At 39.5% G+C, this 18,885-nt stretch overlaps 1 protein-coding gene across 3 annotated transcripts in view; it reads left to right on the top strand.

Annotated features, from left to right (window-relative positions):
- LOC108701391 (titin) overlaps positions 1-18,885 on the top strand; it is a 234,891-nt gene that overhangs the window by 188,606 nt on the left and 27,400 nt on the right. For all 3 annotated transcript variants that reach the window (XM_041576219.1, XM_041576221.1, XM_041576220.1), the window contains 4 exons: positions 50-17,155; positions 17,381-17,677; positions 17,778-18,365; positions 18,462-18,764. In XM_041576219.1, coding sequence (XP_041432153.1) covers positions 50-17,155; positions 17,381-17,677; positions 17,778-18,365; positions 18,462-18,764 — 18,294 coding nt within the window. The remainder of the gene's footprint in view (positions 1-49; positions 17,156-17,380; positions 17,678-17,777; positions 18,366-18,461; positions 18,765-18,885) is intronic.

Raw genomic sequence — 18,885 nt, 5'->3', positions numbered from 1 at the left:
CTGTTAGGGTTTATCACAGTTTTAAATCTGTATTTTCATATCGTTGCAGATCCACCTGGTCCACCTTCTAATCCAAGAGTTACAGACACAACAAAGTCCACAGCAACATTAAACTGGGGCAAGCCTCATTATGATGGTGGTCTTGAAATCCTTGGTTATATTGTTGAACATCAAAAGGAAGGAGAAGAAGAATGGGTCAAAGATACAACTGGCTCAGCACTCCGCATCACCGAGTTTGTTGTTGCCAATCTTCAACCTGGAGGAAATTATAAATTCAGAATTCGTGCTATAAATGCTGCAGGCACTGGAGAACCAGCACAGATTGACAATGTAGAAATTAAAGACCGAGAAGAAGTTCCTGACTTTGAATTGGATGCTGAGTTAAGAAGGACTCTTGTAGTTAGAGCTGGCTTAAGCATTCGCATATTTGTACCAATTAAGGGACGTCCAACACCAGAAGTGAATTGGATGAAAGGGGATATACCCCTGAAAATACGTGCCAATATTGAAAACACAGAATCATATTCACTGTTAATCATTACTGAATGCAACAGGTATGATGCTGGAAAATACACAATGAATCTTGAAAATGCAGCTGGAAAGAAATCTGGATTTGTAAATGTTAAAGTTCTGGATTCACCAGGACCTCCACTAAACCTTAAAGCCAGGGATGTAACAAAAGATAGCATTACTTTACAATGGGATATGCCACTTATCGATGGTGGCTCCAGAATTACTAACTACATTGTTGAGAAACGTGAATCAACTCGAAAGGCTTATTCAACAATTACAACCAATTGTCAGAAGTGTTCTCTGAGGATCCCCAATTTGGCAGAAGGGTGTGAATATTACTTTAGAGTTTTGGCAGAAAATGAATTTGGAATTGGTGAACCAACTGAAACTGCTGAGCCAATAAGAGCCTCTGAAGCCCCCTCTCCTCCTGAAAGCCTTAATATTATGGACATTTCAAAGAACAGTGTAAGCCTTGCTTGGCCAAAACCAGAGCATGATGGAGGAAGTAAGATCACTGGCTATGTAATTGAAGCACAAAAGAAAGGTTCTGACCAGTGGTCGCATGTAACAACAGTGAAGGCACTGGACTATGTAGTTAAGAACCTTAATGAAAATGAAGAATATATATTCCAAGTAATGGCTGTAAACAGTGCAGGAAGAAGTGATCCTAGGGAAAGCAGGCCAGTTGTTGTTAAAGAGCAGTTAATGCTTCCAGAATTTGATTTACGTGGCATTTATCAGAAGTCAGTTGTTGCAAAGGCTGGTGATAATATTAAAGTTGAAATCCCAGTATTAGGAAGACCAAAACCGACTGTAACATGGAAGAAGGATGATCAGCTCCTTAAAGAAACACAGAGAATTAATGTGGAGCGCACATCAACTGCAACAATTCTAAATATCAATGAATGCACTAGGAATGATTCTGGAAAATACACTCTAACAGCTAAGAATGTTGTTGGAGAAATTACTGACATAATTTCTGTTCAGGTCCATGATATTCCTGGAATTCCAAAAGGCCCCATTAAGTTTGATGAAATCTCATCTGACTTTATTACACTTTCTTGGGATCCCCCAGAGAATGATGGTGGAGTTCCAATAAGCAACTACATAGTTGAAATGCGTGAAACTAACAGCACAACTTGGAGTGAATTAGCTTCAACTGTTATACGCACAACATTCAAAGCTACACGTCTGACTACTGGTATGGAATACCAATTCCGTGTTAAAGCAGAGAACAGATATGGAACTGGCCCTGCCTTGATTTCAGAATCTGTAGTTGCTGCTTATCCTTTTAAGGTTCCAGGGCCACCAGGAACACCTCAAGTTATTGCAGTTACCAAGGACTCAATGACTATTAGCTGGAATGAGCCAGTAACAGATGGTGGAAGCCAAATTCTAGGATACCATATTGAAAGAAAAGAACGAAACAGTATACTTTGGCAGACTATAAGCAAGAATTTGATAGTAGGAAATATATATAAATCTTCAGGACTTACTGATGGCATTGCATATGAATTCCGTATTGTCGCTGAAAATATGGCTGGTAAGAGCAAACCAAGCAAATCCTCTGAACCAACTTTTGCACTGGACCCAATAGACCCACCAGGAAAACCAATTGCTCTCAATGTAACTAGGCATGCAGTGACACTTCAGTGGACAAAACCTGAATACAATGGAGGTTTTAAGATAACTGGATATACTGTTGAGAGAAGAGACCTTCCTAATGGCCGTTGGCTTAAAGCTAACTTCAGTAACATCCTAGAGACTGAATTTACTGTAAGTGGATTAAACGAAAATGCAGAATATGAGTTCAGAATAATTGCAAGAAATGCAGCTGGAGCTGTTAGTCAGCCATCTGAGCCATCTGATGCTATTACTTGCAGAGATGATATAGAGGAACCAAGAATAATGGTAGATGCAAAATTCAAAGACATTATCATTCTAAAAGCAGGTGAAATGTTCAGACTTGATGCTGATGTTGCAGGTCGTCCACCTCCAACATTGACTTGGACAAAAGAAGGAAAAGATCTAGAAGACACAGCCAAATTGGAAATTAAAATAGCTGATTTTTCAACATCACTGATAAATAAGGATTCAGCCAGAAAAGATGGTGGAGCATATACACTTATGGCATCTAACCCTGGTGGATTTGCAAAACACATATTTAATGTCAAAGTTCTTGACAGACCAGGCCCTTGTGAAGGTCCTTTGTCTGTTTCTGATGTTACTTCTGAAAAGTGTGTACTGTCATGGCTACCTCCAATGGATGATGGAGGTGCAAAGATTGATCACTACATTATTGAAAAACGTGAAACCAGCAGACTGGCTTGGACCAACGTAGCAACAGAAATCCAGGTTACAAAACTTAAGGTAACCAAGCTACTAAAAGGAAATGAATATATCTTCCGCGTTATGGCTGTTAACAAATATGGAGTAGGAGAAATTTTAGAATCAGAGCCTGTCCTTGCAGTAAATCCCTATGTACCTCCAGATCCACCAAAAACTCCTGAGGTGACAGCTATTACAAAAGATTCTATGATAGTTTGCTGGGGACATCCTGAATCTGATGGTGGAAGCCCAATATCTAACTATATTGTAGAAAGACGTGACAAAGGTGGCCTGCGCTGGATTAAGTGCAACAAGCGAATCCTTACTGATTTGCGTTACAAAGTTTCAGGACTAACAGAAGGACATGAATATGAATACAGAATCATGGCTGAAAATGCTGCTGGATTTAGTAAACCAAGCCAATGCAGTCCATTTTACAAAGCATGTGATACCGTATTCAAGCCTGGCCCTCCAGGAAATCCAAGAGTTTTGGATACAAGCAAATCTTCAATTACAATAGCCTGGAATAAACCAGTGTATGATGGAGGTTCAGAAATAACTGGCTACATGGTTGAAACATGTCTACCTGAAGAAGATGAATGGAAAGTTGTAACACCACCTGCTGGACTCAAAGCAACCTCCTTCACAATAATAGGGTTGAAAGAAAACCAAGAGTATAAAATAAATATATATGCTTTGAACTCTGAGGGTGTTGGAGAGCCTGCTCTTGTCCCAGGATCACCAAAAGCTGAAGAAAGGATGTTACCACCAGAGATTGAACTAGATGCAGAACTCCGTAAAGTTATTTGCATAAGAGCATGCTGCACATTGAGGATATTTGTACCAATTAAGGGAAGACCTGCCCCAGAAGTAAAATGGACAAAAGAAAATGGTGAACCAATTGAGAGGGCAAGCATTGAATCAACAAGCTCATACACGTCACTAATTGTTGAAAATGTAAACAGATTTGACAGTGGCAAATATATGCTTACAATAGAAAACAGTTCAGGAAGCAAGTCAGCCTTTGTGAATGTTAGAGTTCTTGATACACCTGGTGCACCTCTAGATCTCAAAATAAAAGAAATCACAAAGGAATCTGTTACATTAACATGGGAACCCCCTCTTATAGATGGTGGATCTAAAATTAAAAATTACATTGTTGAAAAGCGTGAATCAACAAGAAAAGCATATTCAACAGTTGCAGCCAATTGCCATAAGACAAGCTGGAAAGTAGACCATTTGCAGGAAGGTTGCAATTACTATTTTAGAGTCCTTGCAGAAAATGAATATGGAATTGGTTTACCTGTAGAAACATCTGAGTCTGTGAAAGTATCAGAAAGGCCTCTTCCTCCAGGCAAGATTACTTTGGTTGATGTAACCAGAAACAGTGTTTTACTGTCATGGGAAAAACCAGAACATGATGGGGGAAGCAGAATATTGGCTTATATTGTGGAAATGCAGAGCAAAGGTAGTGAAAAATGGGCAACATGTTCAACAGTAAAAACAACTGAAGCCAAAATAACTGGCCTTATACAAGGAGAAGAATATATGTTCCGTGTATCGGCTCAAAATGAAAAAGGAATCAGTGATCCTCGGCAGCTGGGAGTCCCAGTAGTTGCAAAAGACATTGTGATTGCACCAGCATTAAAGCTTCTTTTCAACACTTTCAGTGTTTTAGCTGGGGAAGATCTTAAGGTTGATGTGCCATTTATTGCACGCCCCAAGCCTACAATAACATGGCATAAAGATAATTTACCACTAAAACAGACCACTCGAGTTAATGCAGAGAATACAGAAAGCAACTCCCTTCTGACAATCAAAGAAGCCTCCAAGGAAGATGTTGGACCGTACACAGTAACACTTGCTAACTCTGCAGGTGAAGCCACTGAACAGCTTAGCATTGTGGTTCTTGATAAACCAGAGCCACCAACAGGACCAGTAAAGATTGATGAAGTAACAGCAGATAGTATTACCATTTCATGGCAACCTCCAAAATACGATGGTGGAAGTTCAATCAATAACTACATTGTGGAGAAACGTGACACTTCTACAACAAATTGGCAAATTGTATCAGCAACTGTAGCTAGAACAACCATTAAGGCCACAAGACTAAAAACGGGTTGTGAATATCAGTTCCGAATTGCTGCTGAAAACCGTTATGGAAAGAGTGGATATTTGACATCAGAATCAGTCGTAGCTCAATATCCATACAAGCTGCCTGGACCACCTGGAACACCATTTGTGATAGCAGTTACTAGAGATAGTATGGTTGTACAATGGAATGAGCCTGTAAATGATGGTGGTAGCAGGATTCTAGGGTACCATGTTGAAAGCAAAGAAAGAAATAGTATCCTTTGGGTGAAGCTTAACAAAACAATCCTTCCTGACACTAGAATTAAAACAACCAACATTGAAGAAGGTATTGAATATGAATTCAGGGTTTATGCAGAGAACATCGTAGGAATTGGCAAACCTAGTAAAGTATCGGAGTGCTATGTAGCAAGAGATCCATGTGATCCTCCTGGTCGTCCAGAGCCAATAATTGTCACAAGAAACTCAGTGACTCTTCAGTGGACAAAGCCTGAATATGATGGTGGCAGCAAGATCACAGGTTACATAGTTGAAAAGAAAGAACTGCCTGATGGCCGTTGGATGAAAGCAAGCTTTACAAATGTTATTGAAACCCAATTTGCTGTTACTGGACTTGTTGAAGATCAAAGATATGAATTCCGTGTTATTGCAAGAAATGCTGCAGGAATTTTCAGTGAACCTTCTGACAGCACAGGGCCAATAACTGCAAGAGATGAAGTGGAACCTCCTCGTGTAAGCATGGATCCAAAATATAAAGAAACCATAACGATAAACGCTGGCGAGACATTTAAGATTGATGCAGATGTTTATGGCAAACCTATACCTTCAATTCAGTGGATTAAAGCTGGAGAGGAACTTGTCAATACAGCTCGTCTAGAAATAAAAAGTACTGATTTCACTACATCTCTATGTGTAAAAGAAGCTATTCGTGTAGATAGTGGTCACTATAATCTTCTGCTGAAAAATGTTGCTGGTGAAAAATCAGTGTCCGTGAATATTAAGGTACTTGACAGGCCTGGACCTCCTGAAGGACCAATTACTATTGCAGGTGTTAGTGCTGAGAAATGCACTTTAACATGGAAACCTCCCCAGCAAGATGGTGGAAGTGATATTTCCCATTACATTGTAGAGAGACGAGAAACCAGCCGCTTAGTATGGACAGTGGTTGATAGCAATGTACAAACTCTGAGCTGCAAAGTAACAAAACTTTTGGAAGGCAATGAATACATCTTCCGTGTTATGGCTGTAAATAAGTATGGAGTTGGAGAACCACTTGAATCTGAACCAGTTCTTGCAAAGAATCCATATGTAGTTCCACAAGCACCAAAAGCTCCTGAGGTCACGGCTGTTACAAAAGACTCCATGATTGTTGTTTGGGAAAGACCCCCATTTGATGGCGGCAGTGAAATAACAGGCTATGTTCTTGAAAAGCGTGACAAAGAAGGCATACGGTGGATAAGATGCAATAAGCGAATAATTAGTGAATTACGCTTCAGAGTAACGGGTCTTGTTGAAACTCATCTCTATGAATTCAGAGTATCTGCTGAAAATGCTGCAGGTTTAAGTGAACCAAGTCCATCTTCCATTTATTATAAGGCATGTGATCCTATTTATAAACCAGGTCCTCCAAATAACCCAAGAGTAGTTGATGTTACAAGATCCTCAGTAATACTTTCATGGGGTAAACCAATCTATGATGGTGGATGTGAGATCCAGGGTTATATTGTTGAAAAGTGTGACCTCAGCAGTGGAGAATGGTCTATTTGTACTCAACCAAGTGGCATTAAAGAAACCAGGTTTGAAGTTGAGAAATTGTTGGAAAAACATGAATACAAATTCCGTATATGTGCAGTTAACAAGGCTGGAGTTGGAGAGCATGCAGATCTCCCTGCATCTATTATTGTAGAAGAAAAGCTGGAAGTGCCTGATCTAGATCTAGATCCAGAACTCAGAAAGATTGTAAATGTAAGAGCTGGTGGCTCATTAAGACTTTTCATTCCATTCAGAGGGCGTCCAGCTCCTGAGGTTAAATGGGGAAAAGTTGACGGTGATATCAGAGACATAGCTCAGATTGATGTCACTAGTAGTTTCACTACACTCGTAATAGACAATGTTAATAGATTTGATTCTGGAAAATACACACTGACACTAGAAAACAGCAGCGGCACAAAATCTGCATTTATAAGTGTTCGGGTTCTGGATACACCAAGTGAACCTGTAAATCTCAAAATAAAAGAAGTCACCAAGGAATCAGTATCTCTTACATGGGAGCCACCTGTATTGGATGGTGGTGCTAAGATAAAGAATTACATAATTGAAAAACGTGAAACCACCAGGAAAGCGTATGCAGCTGTTGCAACAAACTGTCACAAAACATCCTGGAAAACAGACCAGCTTCAGGAAGGCTGCAGCTACTATTTCAGGGTAACCGCTGAAAATGAATATGGCATTGGTGTTCCTGCAGAAACTGCAGATCCTATTAAGGTATCTGAGGTTCCACAGCCTCCAGGCAAAATAACAGTGGTTGATGTAACAAGAAATAGTGTATCGCTTTCATGGGAAAAACCTGAACATGATGGAGGCAGCAAGATTATTCAATACATTGTCGAAATGCAAGCTAAAGGAAGTGAAAAATGGTCAGATTGTGTTCGTGTCAAAGCTCTTGAAGCTGTAATAACAAACTTAACACAAGGAGGAGAATATCTCTTTAGGGTTGTGGCAGTTAATGAGAAGGGTAAGAGTGATCCAAGATCTCTTGCAGTTCCAGTGGTTGCTAAAGACCTAGTTATAGAGCCAGACATTCGACCTGCATTTAGTAGTTACAGCGTTCAAGTTGGACATGATTTGAAGGTTGAAGTCCCCTTCTCTGGAAGACCAAAGCCTGAAATTACTTGGACAAAAGATGGTCAACCTCTGAAGCAGACAACACGAGTTAATGTTACAGATACACAAAATCTTACTGTATTGAACATTAAGGAATCTACTAAAGATGACTCAGGCATGTATGCGATTGCAGTCTCCAACATTCTTGGCCAAAAAGTGGCTTCTGTTGAAATTATTACATTAGACAAGCCCGATCCACCAAGTGGCCCAGTGAAGTTTGATGATATTAGTGCAGAAAGCATTACACTTTCCTGGAACCCTCCATTATATACAGGAGGTTGCCAGATTTCAAACTATGTAGTTGAAAAGAGGGACACAACTACCACACTGTGGGAAACTGTCTCAGCTACAGTTGCCAGAACTACACTAAAGGTGTCAAAACTGAAGACTGGTACAGAATACCAATTCAAAATATTTGCAGAAAACAGATATGGGAGAAGCTTTGGGTTAGATTCTGAAGCAGTAGTAGCACAGTATCCTTATAAGGAACCTGGACCGCCTGGTACACCATTTTCTGCAACTATAACAAAGGATAGTATGGTTGTTCAGTGGCATGAGCCTATAAATGATGGTGGAAGCAAAGTCTTAGGATATCATCTTGAGCGAAAAGAAAGAAACAGCATTATGTGGACCAAGATTAATAAAACTATTATTCCAGATACATATTTTAAGACTGCTAACCTTGAGGAAGGCATTGAGTATGAGTTTAGAGTTTTTGCTGAAAATATTGTTGGCATTGGCAAACCAAGCAAAGTTTCTGAGTGCTACTTTGCCCGAGACCCATGTGATCCTCCAGGTTGCCCTGAACCAATAATTGTAACTAGAAGTGCAATTACACTCAGCTGGAAAAAACCTGAATATGATGGTGGAAGCATGATAACTGGCTACATTGTTGAAAAACGTGATTTACCTGAGGGGCGATGGATGAAAGCAAGTTTTACAAATGTAATTGAGACACAATTCACAGTAACAGGTCTCACTGAAGATCAGAGATATGACTTCAGAGTTATTGCAAAGAATGCTGCAGGAACCTTCAGCAAGCCTTCTGATAGTACAGGAGCAATTACTGCAAAGGATGAAGTAGATCCACCTAGAATTTCAATGGATCCAAAATACAAAGACACCATAGTCATTAATGCAGGCGAAACATTCAAACTTGATGCTGATGTACATGGAAAACCTCTACCTATGATCCAGTGGTTTAAAGGTGATAAAGAAGTTGAGGATTCAGCTAGGTGTGAGATTAAAAATTCTGATTTCAAAGCCCTTATTGTTGTAAAGGATGCAATTAGAATTGATGGAGGACAGTACATCTTGCAAGCTTCCAATGTTGCAGGAACAAAGTCAGTTCCAATTAATGTTAAAGTACTAGATAGACCAGGGCCTCCACAGGGTCCTGTTCAAGTTACTGGAGTAACATCTGACAAATGCTCATTGGCATGGGCTCCACCTCAACATGATGGAGGCAGTGATATTTCTCACTACATAATTGAAAAGAGAGAAACAAGTCGCCTTGCCTGGACTGTTGTTGCTACTGAAGTTGTACCTACATCAATAAAAGTAACAAAACTTTTGGAAGGCAATGAATATATATTCCGAATAATGGCTGTGAACAAATATGGCATTGGTGAGACATTGGAGTCTGTACCAGTATTGATGAAAAATCCATTTGTACCTCCAGGTCCACCAAAGGCTCTGGAAGTAACCAACATTGCAAAGGACTCTATGACTGTTTGTTGGAATCGACCAGATAATGATGGAGGCAGTGAAATCATTGGCTATATTGTAGAAAAACGAGACAGGGCTGGCATTAGGTGGACTAAATGCAACAAACGCAGGGTAACAGATTTAAGATTTAGAGTTACAGGATTAACAGAAGAACATGAATATGAATACAGATTATCAGCTGAAAATGCTGCTGGAATTGGTGAGTCAAGCCAGGCTTCAGCCTACTTTAAAGCATGTGATCCAATTTTCAAACCTGGGCCACCTACAAACCCACACATAGTGGATACAACTAAAAACTCTGTCACAGTTGTTTGGGGCAAACCTATTTATGATGGTGGAAGTGATATACAAGGGTATATTGTAGAAATCTGTAAAGAAGATGAAGAAGAATGGACAATATGTACCCCTCAGACTGGTTTACAAGTTACTAAATTTGAGATCACAAAACTTATTGAACATCAGCAATACCAAGTCCGCATTTGTGCTATAAATAAGGCTGGAGTAGGTGAAGCTGCTGCAGTTCCAGGAACTGTAAAACCAGAAGATAAACTTGAAAATCCTGAGATTGACCTTGATTCTGAGCTAAGAAAAGGAATACTGGTGAGAGCTGGTGGAAATGCAAGAATTCATATTCCATTTAAAGGAAGACCTACCCCAGAAATAAGCTGGTCAAAAGAAGATGGAGAGCTCACTGAAAAATCACAAATTGAAAGAGGTCTGAACTACACCCAGCTTTCAATAGATAACTGTGACAGAAATGATGCTGGAAAGTATGTTCTTAAGCTTGAAAACAGCAGTGGGTCAAAATCTGCATTTGTGACCCTGAAGGTTCTTGACACACCAGGCCCACCTATAAACCTTCTTGTGAAAGATATAAAGAAAGATTCAATCACACTTACATGGGAACCTCCTCTCATTGATGGTGGCGCAAAGATAAAGAACTATGTTATTGATAAGCGAGAGTCCACTAGGAAAGCTTATGCCAATGTTACAGCTAAATGCAATAAAACAAGTTACAAGGTGGACAATCTTACTGAAGGAGCCATATATTATTTCAGAGTTATGGCTGAGAATGAATTTGGTGTTGGTGTGCCAGTGGAAACAGTGGATGCAGTAAAAGCTTCTGAAGCACCACTACCTCCAGGCAAAATCAGTCTCACAGATGTTACCCAAAGAAGTGCATCCCTTATGTGGGAGAAACCAGAACATGATGGAGGCAGCAGACTCATTGGATACTTAGTTGAAATGCAACCCAAAGGTGTGGATAAATGGAGTGCCGTTACTGAAACTAAAACATGCAATGCTGTTGTTTCAGGATTAAGCCCAGGGCAAGAATATTCATTCCGTGTGCTTGCTTACAATGAAAAAGGAAAAAGTGATCCAAGAATACTGGGCATTCCAGTGATAGCTAAAGACTTAACAATTGAGCCAAGCTTTAAATTAATGTTTAGTTCCTATAATGTACAAGCTGGTGAAGATCTCAAGATAGACATCCCTGTTATAGGCAGACCTAAGCCAACCATCACCTGGACAAAAGATAGCCAACCATTGAAACAAACAACAAGAGTAAATGTTGAGGATACACCATCATCCACTATCTTACATATTAAGGAAAGCAACAAAGATGACTTTGGCAAATACACAGTAACTGCAACAAATACTGCTGGCACAACAACTGAAAACATTAGCATAATTATTCTAGACAAACCTGGCCCACCAAAAGGTCCAGTACGTTTTGATGAAATTAGCGCTAATTTTGTAGTATTTTCATGGGATGCTCCAGAATACACAGGTGGATGTCAGATTAATAATTACATAGTTGAAAAGCGTGATACAACTACCACAGCATGGCAGATGGTGTCAGCTACAGTTGCAAGAACAACAATCAAAGTAACCAAACTTACAACAGGAGCTGAATATCAGTTCAGAATACATGCTGAAAACAGGTATGGAAAGAGTACCCCTCTAGATTCTGCTGCAGTTGTTGTACAATATCCCTACAAAGAACCAGGACCTCCAGGAACACCATTTGTTACATCACTTTCAAAGGATCACATGCTTGTCCAGTGGCATGAGCCAGTAAATGATGGAGGAAGCAAAGTATTAGGATACCATTTAGAACGCAAAGAGAAAAACAGTATACTCTGGGCAAAATTAAATAAGATTATAATCCAAGACACCAAACTGAAAACAAATGGCCTTGAAGAGGGTCTAGAATATGAGTTTAGGGTATATGCTGAGAATATTGTTGGCATTGGAAAAGTAAGTAAGGTATCAGAGTGCTATGTTGCCCGTGATCCTTGCGATCCTCCTGGACGTCCAGAGGCCATTGAAATTACAAGAAACTATGTTAATCTTCAGTGGACCAAACCAGAGTATGATGGTGGTAGTAAAGTAACAGGTTACATTGTAGAGAAGAAAGAATTACCTGATGGCCGCTGGATGAAGGCCAGCTTCACAAATGTATTAGAAACAGAATTTGCTGCAACTGGGCTTTCAGAGGATCAAAGATATGAGTTCAGAGTTATTGCAAGAAATGCTGCTGGAAACTTTAGTGAACCTTCAGAAAGCACTGGGCCAATAACTGCTAGAGATGAAATTGATGCACCAAGGGCATCCCTAGATCCAAAGTACAAGGATGTGATTACTGTAAATGCTGGGGACACTTTTGTTCTTGAAGCTGATATCCATGGCAAACCAATTCCTGACATTGCTTGGTCCAAAGATGGAAAAGAGTTTGAAGCCGCAACAGCAAGGATGGAAATAAAATCCACCATTCAAAAGACAACACTCATTGTCAAAGACTGTGTTAGAGTTGATGGTGGCCAGTACATTCTGAACCTCAGTAATGTTGGTGGAACAAAGTCTATTCCTATAACAGTTAAAGTTCTTGATCGACCAGGTCCACCAGAAGGTCCATTGAAAGTAACAGGTGTAACTGCAGATAAATGTTACTTGTCATGGGGTCCACCTGCACATGATGGTGGAGCAAATATCTCCCATTATGTTATTGAGAAAAGAGAAACAAGCAGACTCTCATGGACTCAAGTGGCATCAAATCTTCAGGCTCTTAGTCACAAAGTCACAAAATTACTTACAGGAAATGAATATATCTTCCGCGTAGTGGCTGTAAATAAATATGGAATTGGAGAACCCTTGGAATCTGAACCAGTCTTAGCTCGTAATCCTTTCAAGCCTCCAAGTGCTCCTTCAACACCTGAGGTTACAGCCATCACAAAAGATTCTATGGTTGTTACCTGGGGTCGTCCAGAAGACAATGGTGGGGCAGAAATAGAAGGCTATATTCTTGAAAAGCGTGATAAAGATGGTATTCGTTGGACAAAATGCAATAAAAAACGATTAACTGATTTACGTCTCAGAGTAACAGGCCTTACAGAGGGACATTTCTATGAATATAGAGTTTCAGCTGAAAATGCAGCTGGAGTGGGAGAGCCTAGTGAACCATCTATTTTCTACAGGGCTTGTGATGCCATCTATCCACCAGGTCCTCCAAGCAACCCAAAAGTAACGGATGCATCTAGATCATCTGTTTCTCTTGCCTGGAGCAAGCCCATTTATGATGGTGGAGCCCCAGTTTCAGGTTATGTTATAGAAATGAAAGAAGCAGCTGTGGATGAATGGACAACATGCACTCCACCAACAGGTCTGCAGGGTAAACTATTTACAGTAACAAAACTGAAAGAAAACACAGAATATTGCTTCCGTATTTGTGCTATTAACTCAGCAGGAATTGGAGAACCTGCTGCTATTCCAGGAACTGTCATTGCTGCTGATAAGTTGGAGCCTCCTGAAATTGAACTTGATGCTGACTTAAGAAAGACTGTAACTGTACGTGCTAGTGGAACACTGCGCTTGTTTGTCACAATCAGAGGTAGACCAGAACCTGAAGTAAAATGGGAAAAAGCAGAAGGCTCTCTGAGTGACAGATCACAGATTGAAGTTACAAGCTCATATACAATGTTAGTAATTGATAATGTCAACCGATTTGATAGTGGAAAATATAATCTGACCTTGGAAAATAACAGTGGTTCAAAAACAGCTTTCATCAATGTTAGAGTGCTTGATTCTCCAAGTGCCCCAATAAATCTGAAAATCAAGGAAATTAAAAAAGATTCAGTAACATTGTCTTGGGAGCCACCACTGATTGATGGAGGATCCAAAATAACAAACTACATTGTTGAAAAACGGGAATCCACAAGAAAGGCATATGCTACAGTAACCAATAATTGTACAAAAAATACATATAAAATTGAACAGTTACAAGAAGGAGGCATTTACTACTTCCGTGTTCTAGCTGCCAATGAGCATGGCGTTGGTTTGCCAGCAAGTACGCCTGATGCAATAAAGGTGTCTGAAGCACCTCTTCCTCCTGGAAGGGTTACTCTGATTGATGTAACTCGCAACAGTGCTAGTATATCATGGGAGAAGCCAGAGAGTGATGGTGGTAGCAAAATTACAAGCTACATTGTGGAGATGCAAACTAAAGGAAGTGAAAAATGGAGCACATGCACTCAAGTGAAGACCCTTGAAGCAACTATAAAAGGCCTTACAATGGGAGAAGAATATACTTTCAGGGTAATTGCTGTAAATGAGAAAGGAAAGAGTGATCCAAGACAATTAGGTGTACCTGTGGTTGCCAAGGATATTGAAGTCCAACCAACAATTGAGCTACTATTCAATACTTTTAGTGTGAAAGCTGGAGATGACCTTAAAATTGATGTACCTATCCGAGGAAGACCAGATCCAGCCATAACTTGGCAGAAGGATAGTCAAGCCTTAAAACAAACAACTCGAGTAAATGTCCAGGTTTCAAAGACATCCACCTTACTTTCAATAAAAGAAGCCTCAAAAGATGATGTTGGAACATATGAATTAACTGCTTCAAATACTGCAGGATCAACAACAGTATCTGTTGGTGTAATAGTGCTTGACAAACCTGGACCACCAGGCCCTATACAAGTTGATGATATCAGTGCAGATAGCATTTCATTCTCTTGGAGTCCACCTGAATACGATGGTGGCTGTCATATCAGCAATTATGTGGTAGAAAAGAGAGACACAACTACTACAGTGTGGGAATTAGTCTCTGCAACAGTGGCTAGAACATCTATTAAAGTTGCACGATTAACAAATGGGTCAGAGTATCAATTCCGTGTGTATTCAGAGAACCGCTATGGTAGAAGCCATTGTACTGATAGCCCAGCTATTGTTGCACAGTATCCATTTAAACCACCAGGTCCCCCAGGAACACCCCAAGTTGTTCATGCCACAAAAGCTTTTATGATTGTTACCTGGCAAATTCCAGTGAATGATGGTGGAAGTCGAGTTCTTGGATATCATTTGGAGAAGAAAGAAAGAAGTAGCATTCTATGGGCAAAAGTAAACAAAACTCTTATAAATGATACACAACTGAAGGTAACTGGTCTTGAAGAAGGACTGATGTATGAATATCGGGTTTATGCTGAAAACATTGCTGGAATTGGAAAGTGCAGCAAATCATGTGAGCCAGTTGCTGCAAGAGATCCATGTGATCCCCCAGGCCAACCAGAAGTTACTAATATCACAAGAACATCTGTATCATTGTCTTGGACTAAACCAGAGTATGACGGTGGAGCAAAGATTACAGGATACATTATTGAAAGGCGAGAATTGCCTGATGGACGTTGGCTTAAATGCAACTTTACCAATATTCAGGAGACTTATTTTGATGTAACTGCTCTTACAGAAGACACAAGATATGACTTCCGTGTTATTGCAAAGAATTCTGCAGGATTATTTAGTGAGCCATCTGAAACAACAGGACCTATAACCGTAAAGGATGATGTAGATGCCCCACGAATAATGATGGATGTCAAATTTAGAGATGTTGTAGTTGTCAAAGCTGGAGAGATCTTTAAAATTAATGCAGATATTGCGGGACGTCCTCATCCTGTAGTTTCATGGACAAAGGATGGAAAGGAAATTGAAGAAAAAGCAAGAGTTGAAATCAGTTCAACAGATAACAGCACTGTTCTTACAGTAAAAGACTGCATAAGAAGGGATTCAGGTCAATATGTCTTAACCTTACAAAATGTTGCAGGAACAAGGTCTTTAGCTGTTAACTGCAAAGTACTTGACAGGCCCGGTCCTTCTGCTGGTCCACTACAAATCAGTGGTGTAACAGCTGAGAAATGCACACTGTCCTGGGGACCTCCTCAAGAAAATGGTGGGGCTGAAATTGACTACTATATCATTGAAAAGAGAGAAACAAGTCGCATTGCCTGGACCATTTGTGAGTCAGAACTACGTACCACTTCTTGTAAAGTTACAAAACTTCTGAGGGGTAATGAATATGTTTTCAGAGTGATGGGTGTTAATAAATATGGAGTTGGTGAACCATTAGAGAGCGAACCTATTAAGGCATTGGATCCATTTACAGTACCAACTCCACCAAAATCATTGGAGATCACAAGTGTGACTAAAGAATCTATGACTCTTTGCTGGGCAAGACCAGAAAGCGATGGTGGTAGTGAAATAGCTGGATATATTATTGAAAGAAGGGAGAAGAACAGTCTGAGATGGTTGCGTGTAAACAAAAAACCTGTTTATGATCTAAGAGTAAAGTCACCTGGCTTAAGAGAAGGATGTGATTATGAATACCGTGTCTATGCTGAAAATGCTGCAGGCATTAGTGCCCCAAGTGACTGTTCACCATTGATCCGTGCAGAGGATCCAATATTCCTGCCATCACCACCAACAAAACCGAAAATTGTAGATTCAACAAAGACAACTCTGACATTAGAATGGATAAAACCATTGTTTGATGGAGGATCTCCAGTAACTGGTTATGCAGTTGAATACAAAAAATCTGATGAAAGTGAATGGACAACAGCTGCCACCAATGTTAAAGGTACAGAATACACAGTAATTGCACTAACAACTGGTGCTGAATACTCATTTAGAGTTAAATCAATCAATAAGGTTGGTACAAGTGACCCAAGTGACAGCACTGAGCCTCATATAGTAAAGGAAAGAGAAGAAGAACCTGTATTTGATATTGACAGTGAAATGCGAAAGACATTAATTGTCAAATCCGGTGGATCATTCACAATGACAGTGCCTTTCAAAGGAAAACCTGTTCCCAATGTAATGTGGAGTAAACCAGACATTGATCTTAGATCAAGAGCTACTATTGATACATCAGACAGTCGAACCGCACTCACTATTGAAAAAGCAACAAGAAATGATTCTGGAAAGTACACACTAACCCTACAGAATGTTCTAAACACAGCTACATTGACTTTAGTTGTAAAGGTGCTAGACTCTCCTGGACCTCCTTCTAACATTGTTGTGAAAGAAGTAACAAAAGAATCTGCAGTTCTATCTTGGGATGTTCCTGAAAATGATGGTGGTGCACCAGTTAAGAATTACCACATTGAAAAACGAGAAGCAAGTAAGAAAGCTTGGGTCTCTGTAACAAATAACTGTCATCGTCTTACATACAAGGTCACCAACCTTCAAGAGAGTGGCGTTTATTACTTTAGAATTTCTGGAGAAAATGAGTTTGGTGTTGGAGTCCATGCTGAGACAAAGGATGGTGTGAAAATAACAGGTACATTTTTGTCATGAAATATCTTATCATAATATTGAAGCATTAAGTAAACATCAAATAGGCATGTGTCCATTTTCATAATATTGAAACCTTAAATAAACATCTAATAATGATGTTTTACAAAAAATATTATTTACATCCCAATCCCTTTTTTAAAAAAATATTACTTTTTAATTTTTATCTACCAATGTTTTTATTGTGTTAAACAATGCATTTACTCTACAGAGAGACCTAGTCCACCAGAAAAACTTGGAGTGACAAATGTGACCAAAGACAGCGTTTCCCTTTCTTGGATGAAACCTGATCATGATGGAGGAAGCAAAATTATGGGCTATCTTATTGAAGCACTTGAAAAAGGACAGCAAAAGTGGACCAAGTGTGCAGTAGTTAAGTCAACACATCATGTTATACGTGGTCTGAAAGAAAATGTTGACTACTTCTTCAGAGTATTTGCTGAAAATCAAGCTGGTCTCAGCGATCCCAAAGAACTTCTTCTCCCTGTCACTGTTAAAGAAAAACTTGGTAAGCTGACTAAAAATCTGTATTGTACTTTTTCTCTCTGTTGGTAACTTTGATATCATGTTGCAGTTTGTAACCTGAGATATTATATTGTGTTTTTCAGAATCACCTGAAATTGACATGAAAGGTTATCCAAACAGCACAGTTTATGTAAGAGCAGGATCAAACCTTAAAGTGGAGATACCTATTTCTGGCAAACCTCAACCTAAATTAACCTTATCTAGGGATGGCCTTCTAGTAAAATCCACTCTGAGATTTAACACTGAATCCACAGCAGAAAGCGTTATAATTAATCTCAAAGAAAGTGTTGCTTCTGATGCTGGAAAATATGAGCTTACTGCATCAAACTCCAGTGGAACAACTAAAGCCAATATCAATATTGTAGTTTTAGACAGACCTGGTCCTCCAGTTGGTCCTGTAATTATCAGTGATGTCACGGAAGACAGTGTAACACTCCAGTGGGAGGCTCCTTCTTATGATGGTGGAAGCCAAGTCACCAACTACATTGTCCTGAAGAGAGAAACAAGCACTGCAGCTTGGTCTGAAGTTTCATCAACAGTTGCTAGAAATACAACAAGAGTAATGAAGCTCACAAAAGGAGAGGAATACCAATTCCGCATCAAAGCTGAAAATCGCTTTGGCATCAGTGATCACATAGATTCCCAATGTGTGACAGTCAAACTTCCATACAGTAAGTTGAATATTAGATCTACTTTTGGCTTGCTTGAAGATGTTTTTATTGTCTGTTTTTTTACATTTTCTTATCTTATCTGATTCTCTTTTTTAGCGATACCTGGCCCACCATCAACTCCATGGGTGAACATGGTTACACGAGAAAGTATAACTGTAGGTTGGCATGAACCTGTATCAAATGGTGGCAATGCTGTAATTGGATACCATCTTGAAATGAAGGATAGGAATAGCATATTATGGCAGAAAGCAAACAAGACAATTATACGCACAAGTCATCTCAAGGTTACCAACATCAGTGCTGGATTAATCTATGAATTTAGAGTATTTGCTGAAAATGCTGCTGGTATTGGAAAAGCAAGTCATCCTTCTGAGCCTGTTCTTGCCATTGATGCATGTGGTATGTAATCACAATTTTCAGAATTAATTATGGCATCAAAAAATGATTATTTTTTCGTATTTCATTGTTTTTTTTACTGAAACTATTATACATATAATAAAAGGATTTCTCAGTTAATTAT

Source organism: Xenopus laevis, chromosome 9_10L, assembly GCF_017654675.1.
Source record: "Xenopus laevis strain J_2021 chromosome 9_10L, Xenopus_laevis_v10.1, whole genome shotgun sequence".
Lineage (NCBI taxonomy): Eukaryota > Metazoa > Chordata > Amphibia > Anura > Pipidae > Xenopus > Xenopus laevis.
This window is presented reverse-complemented; position numbering and strand designations above follow the sequence as displayed.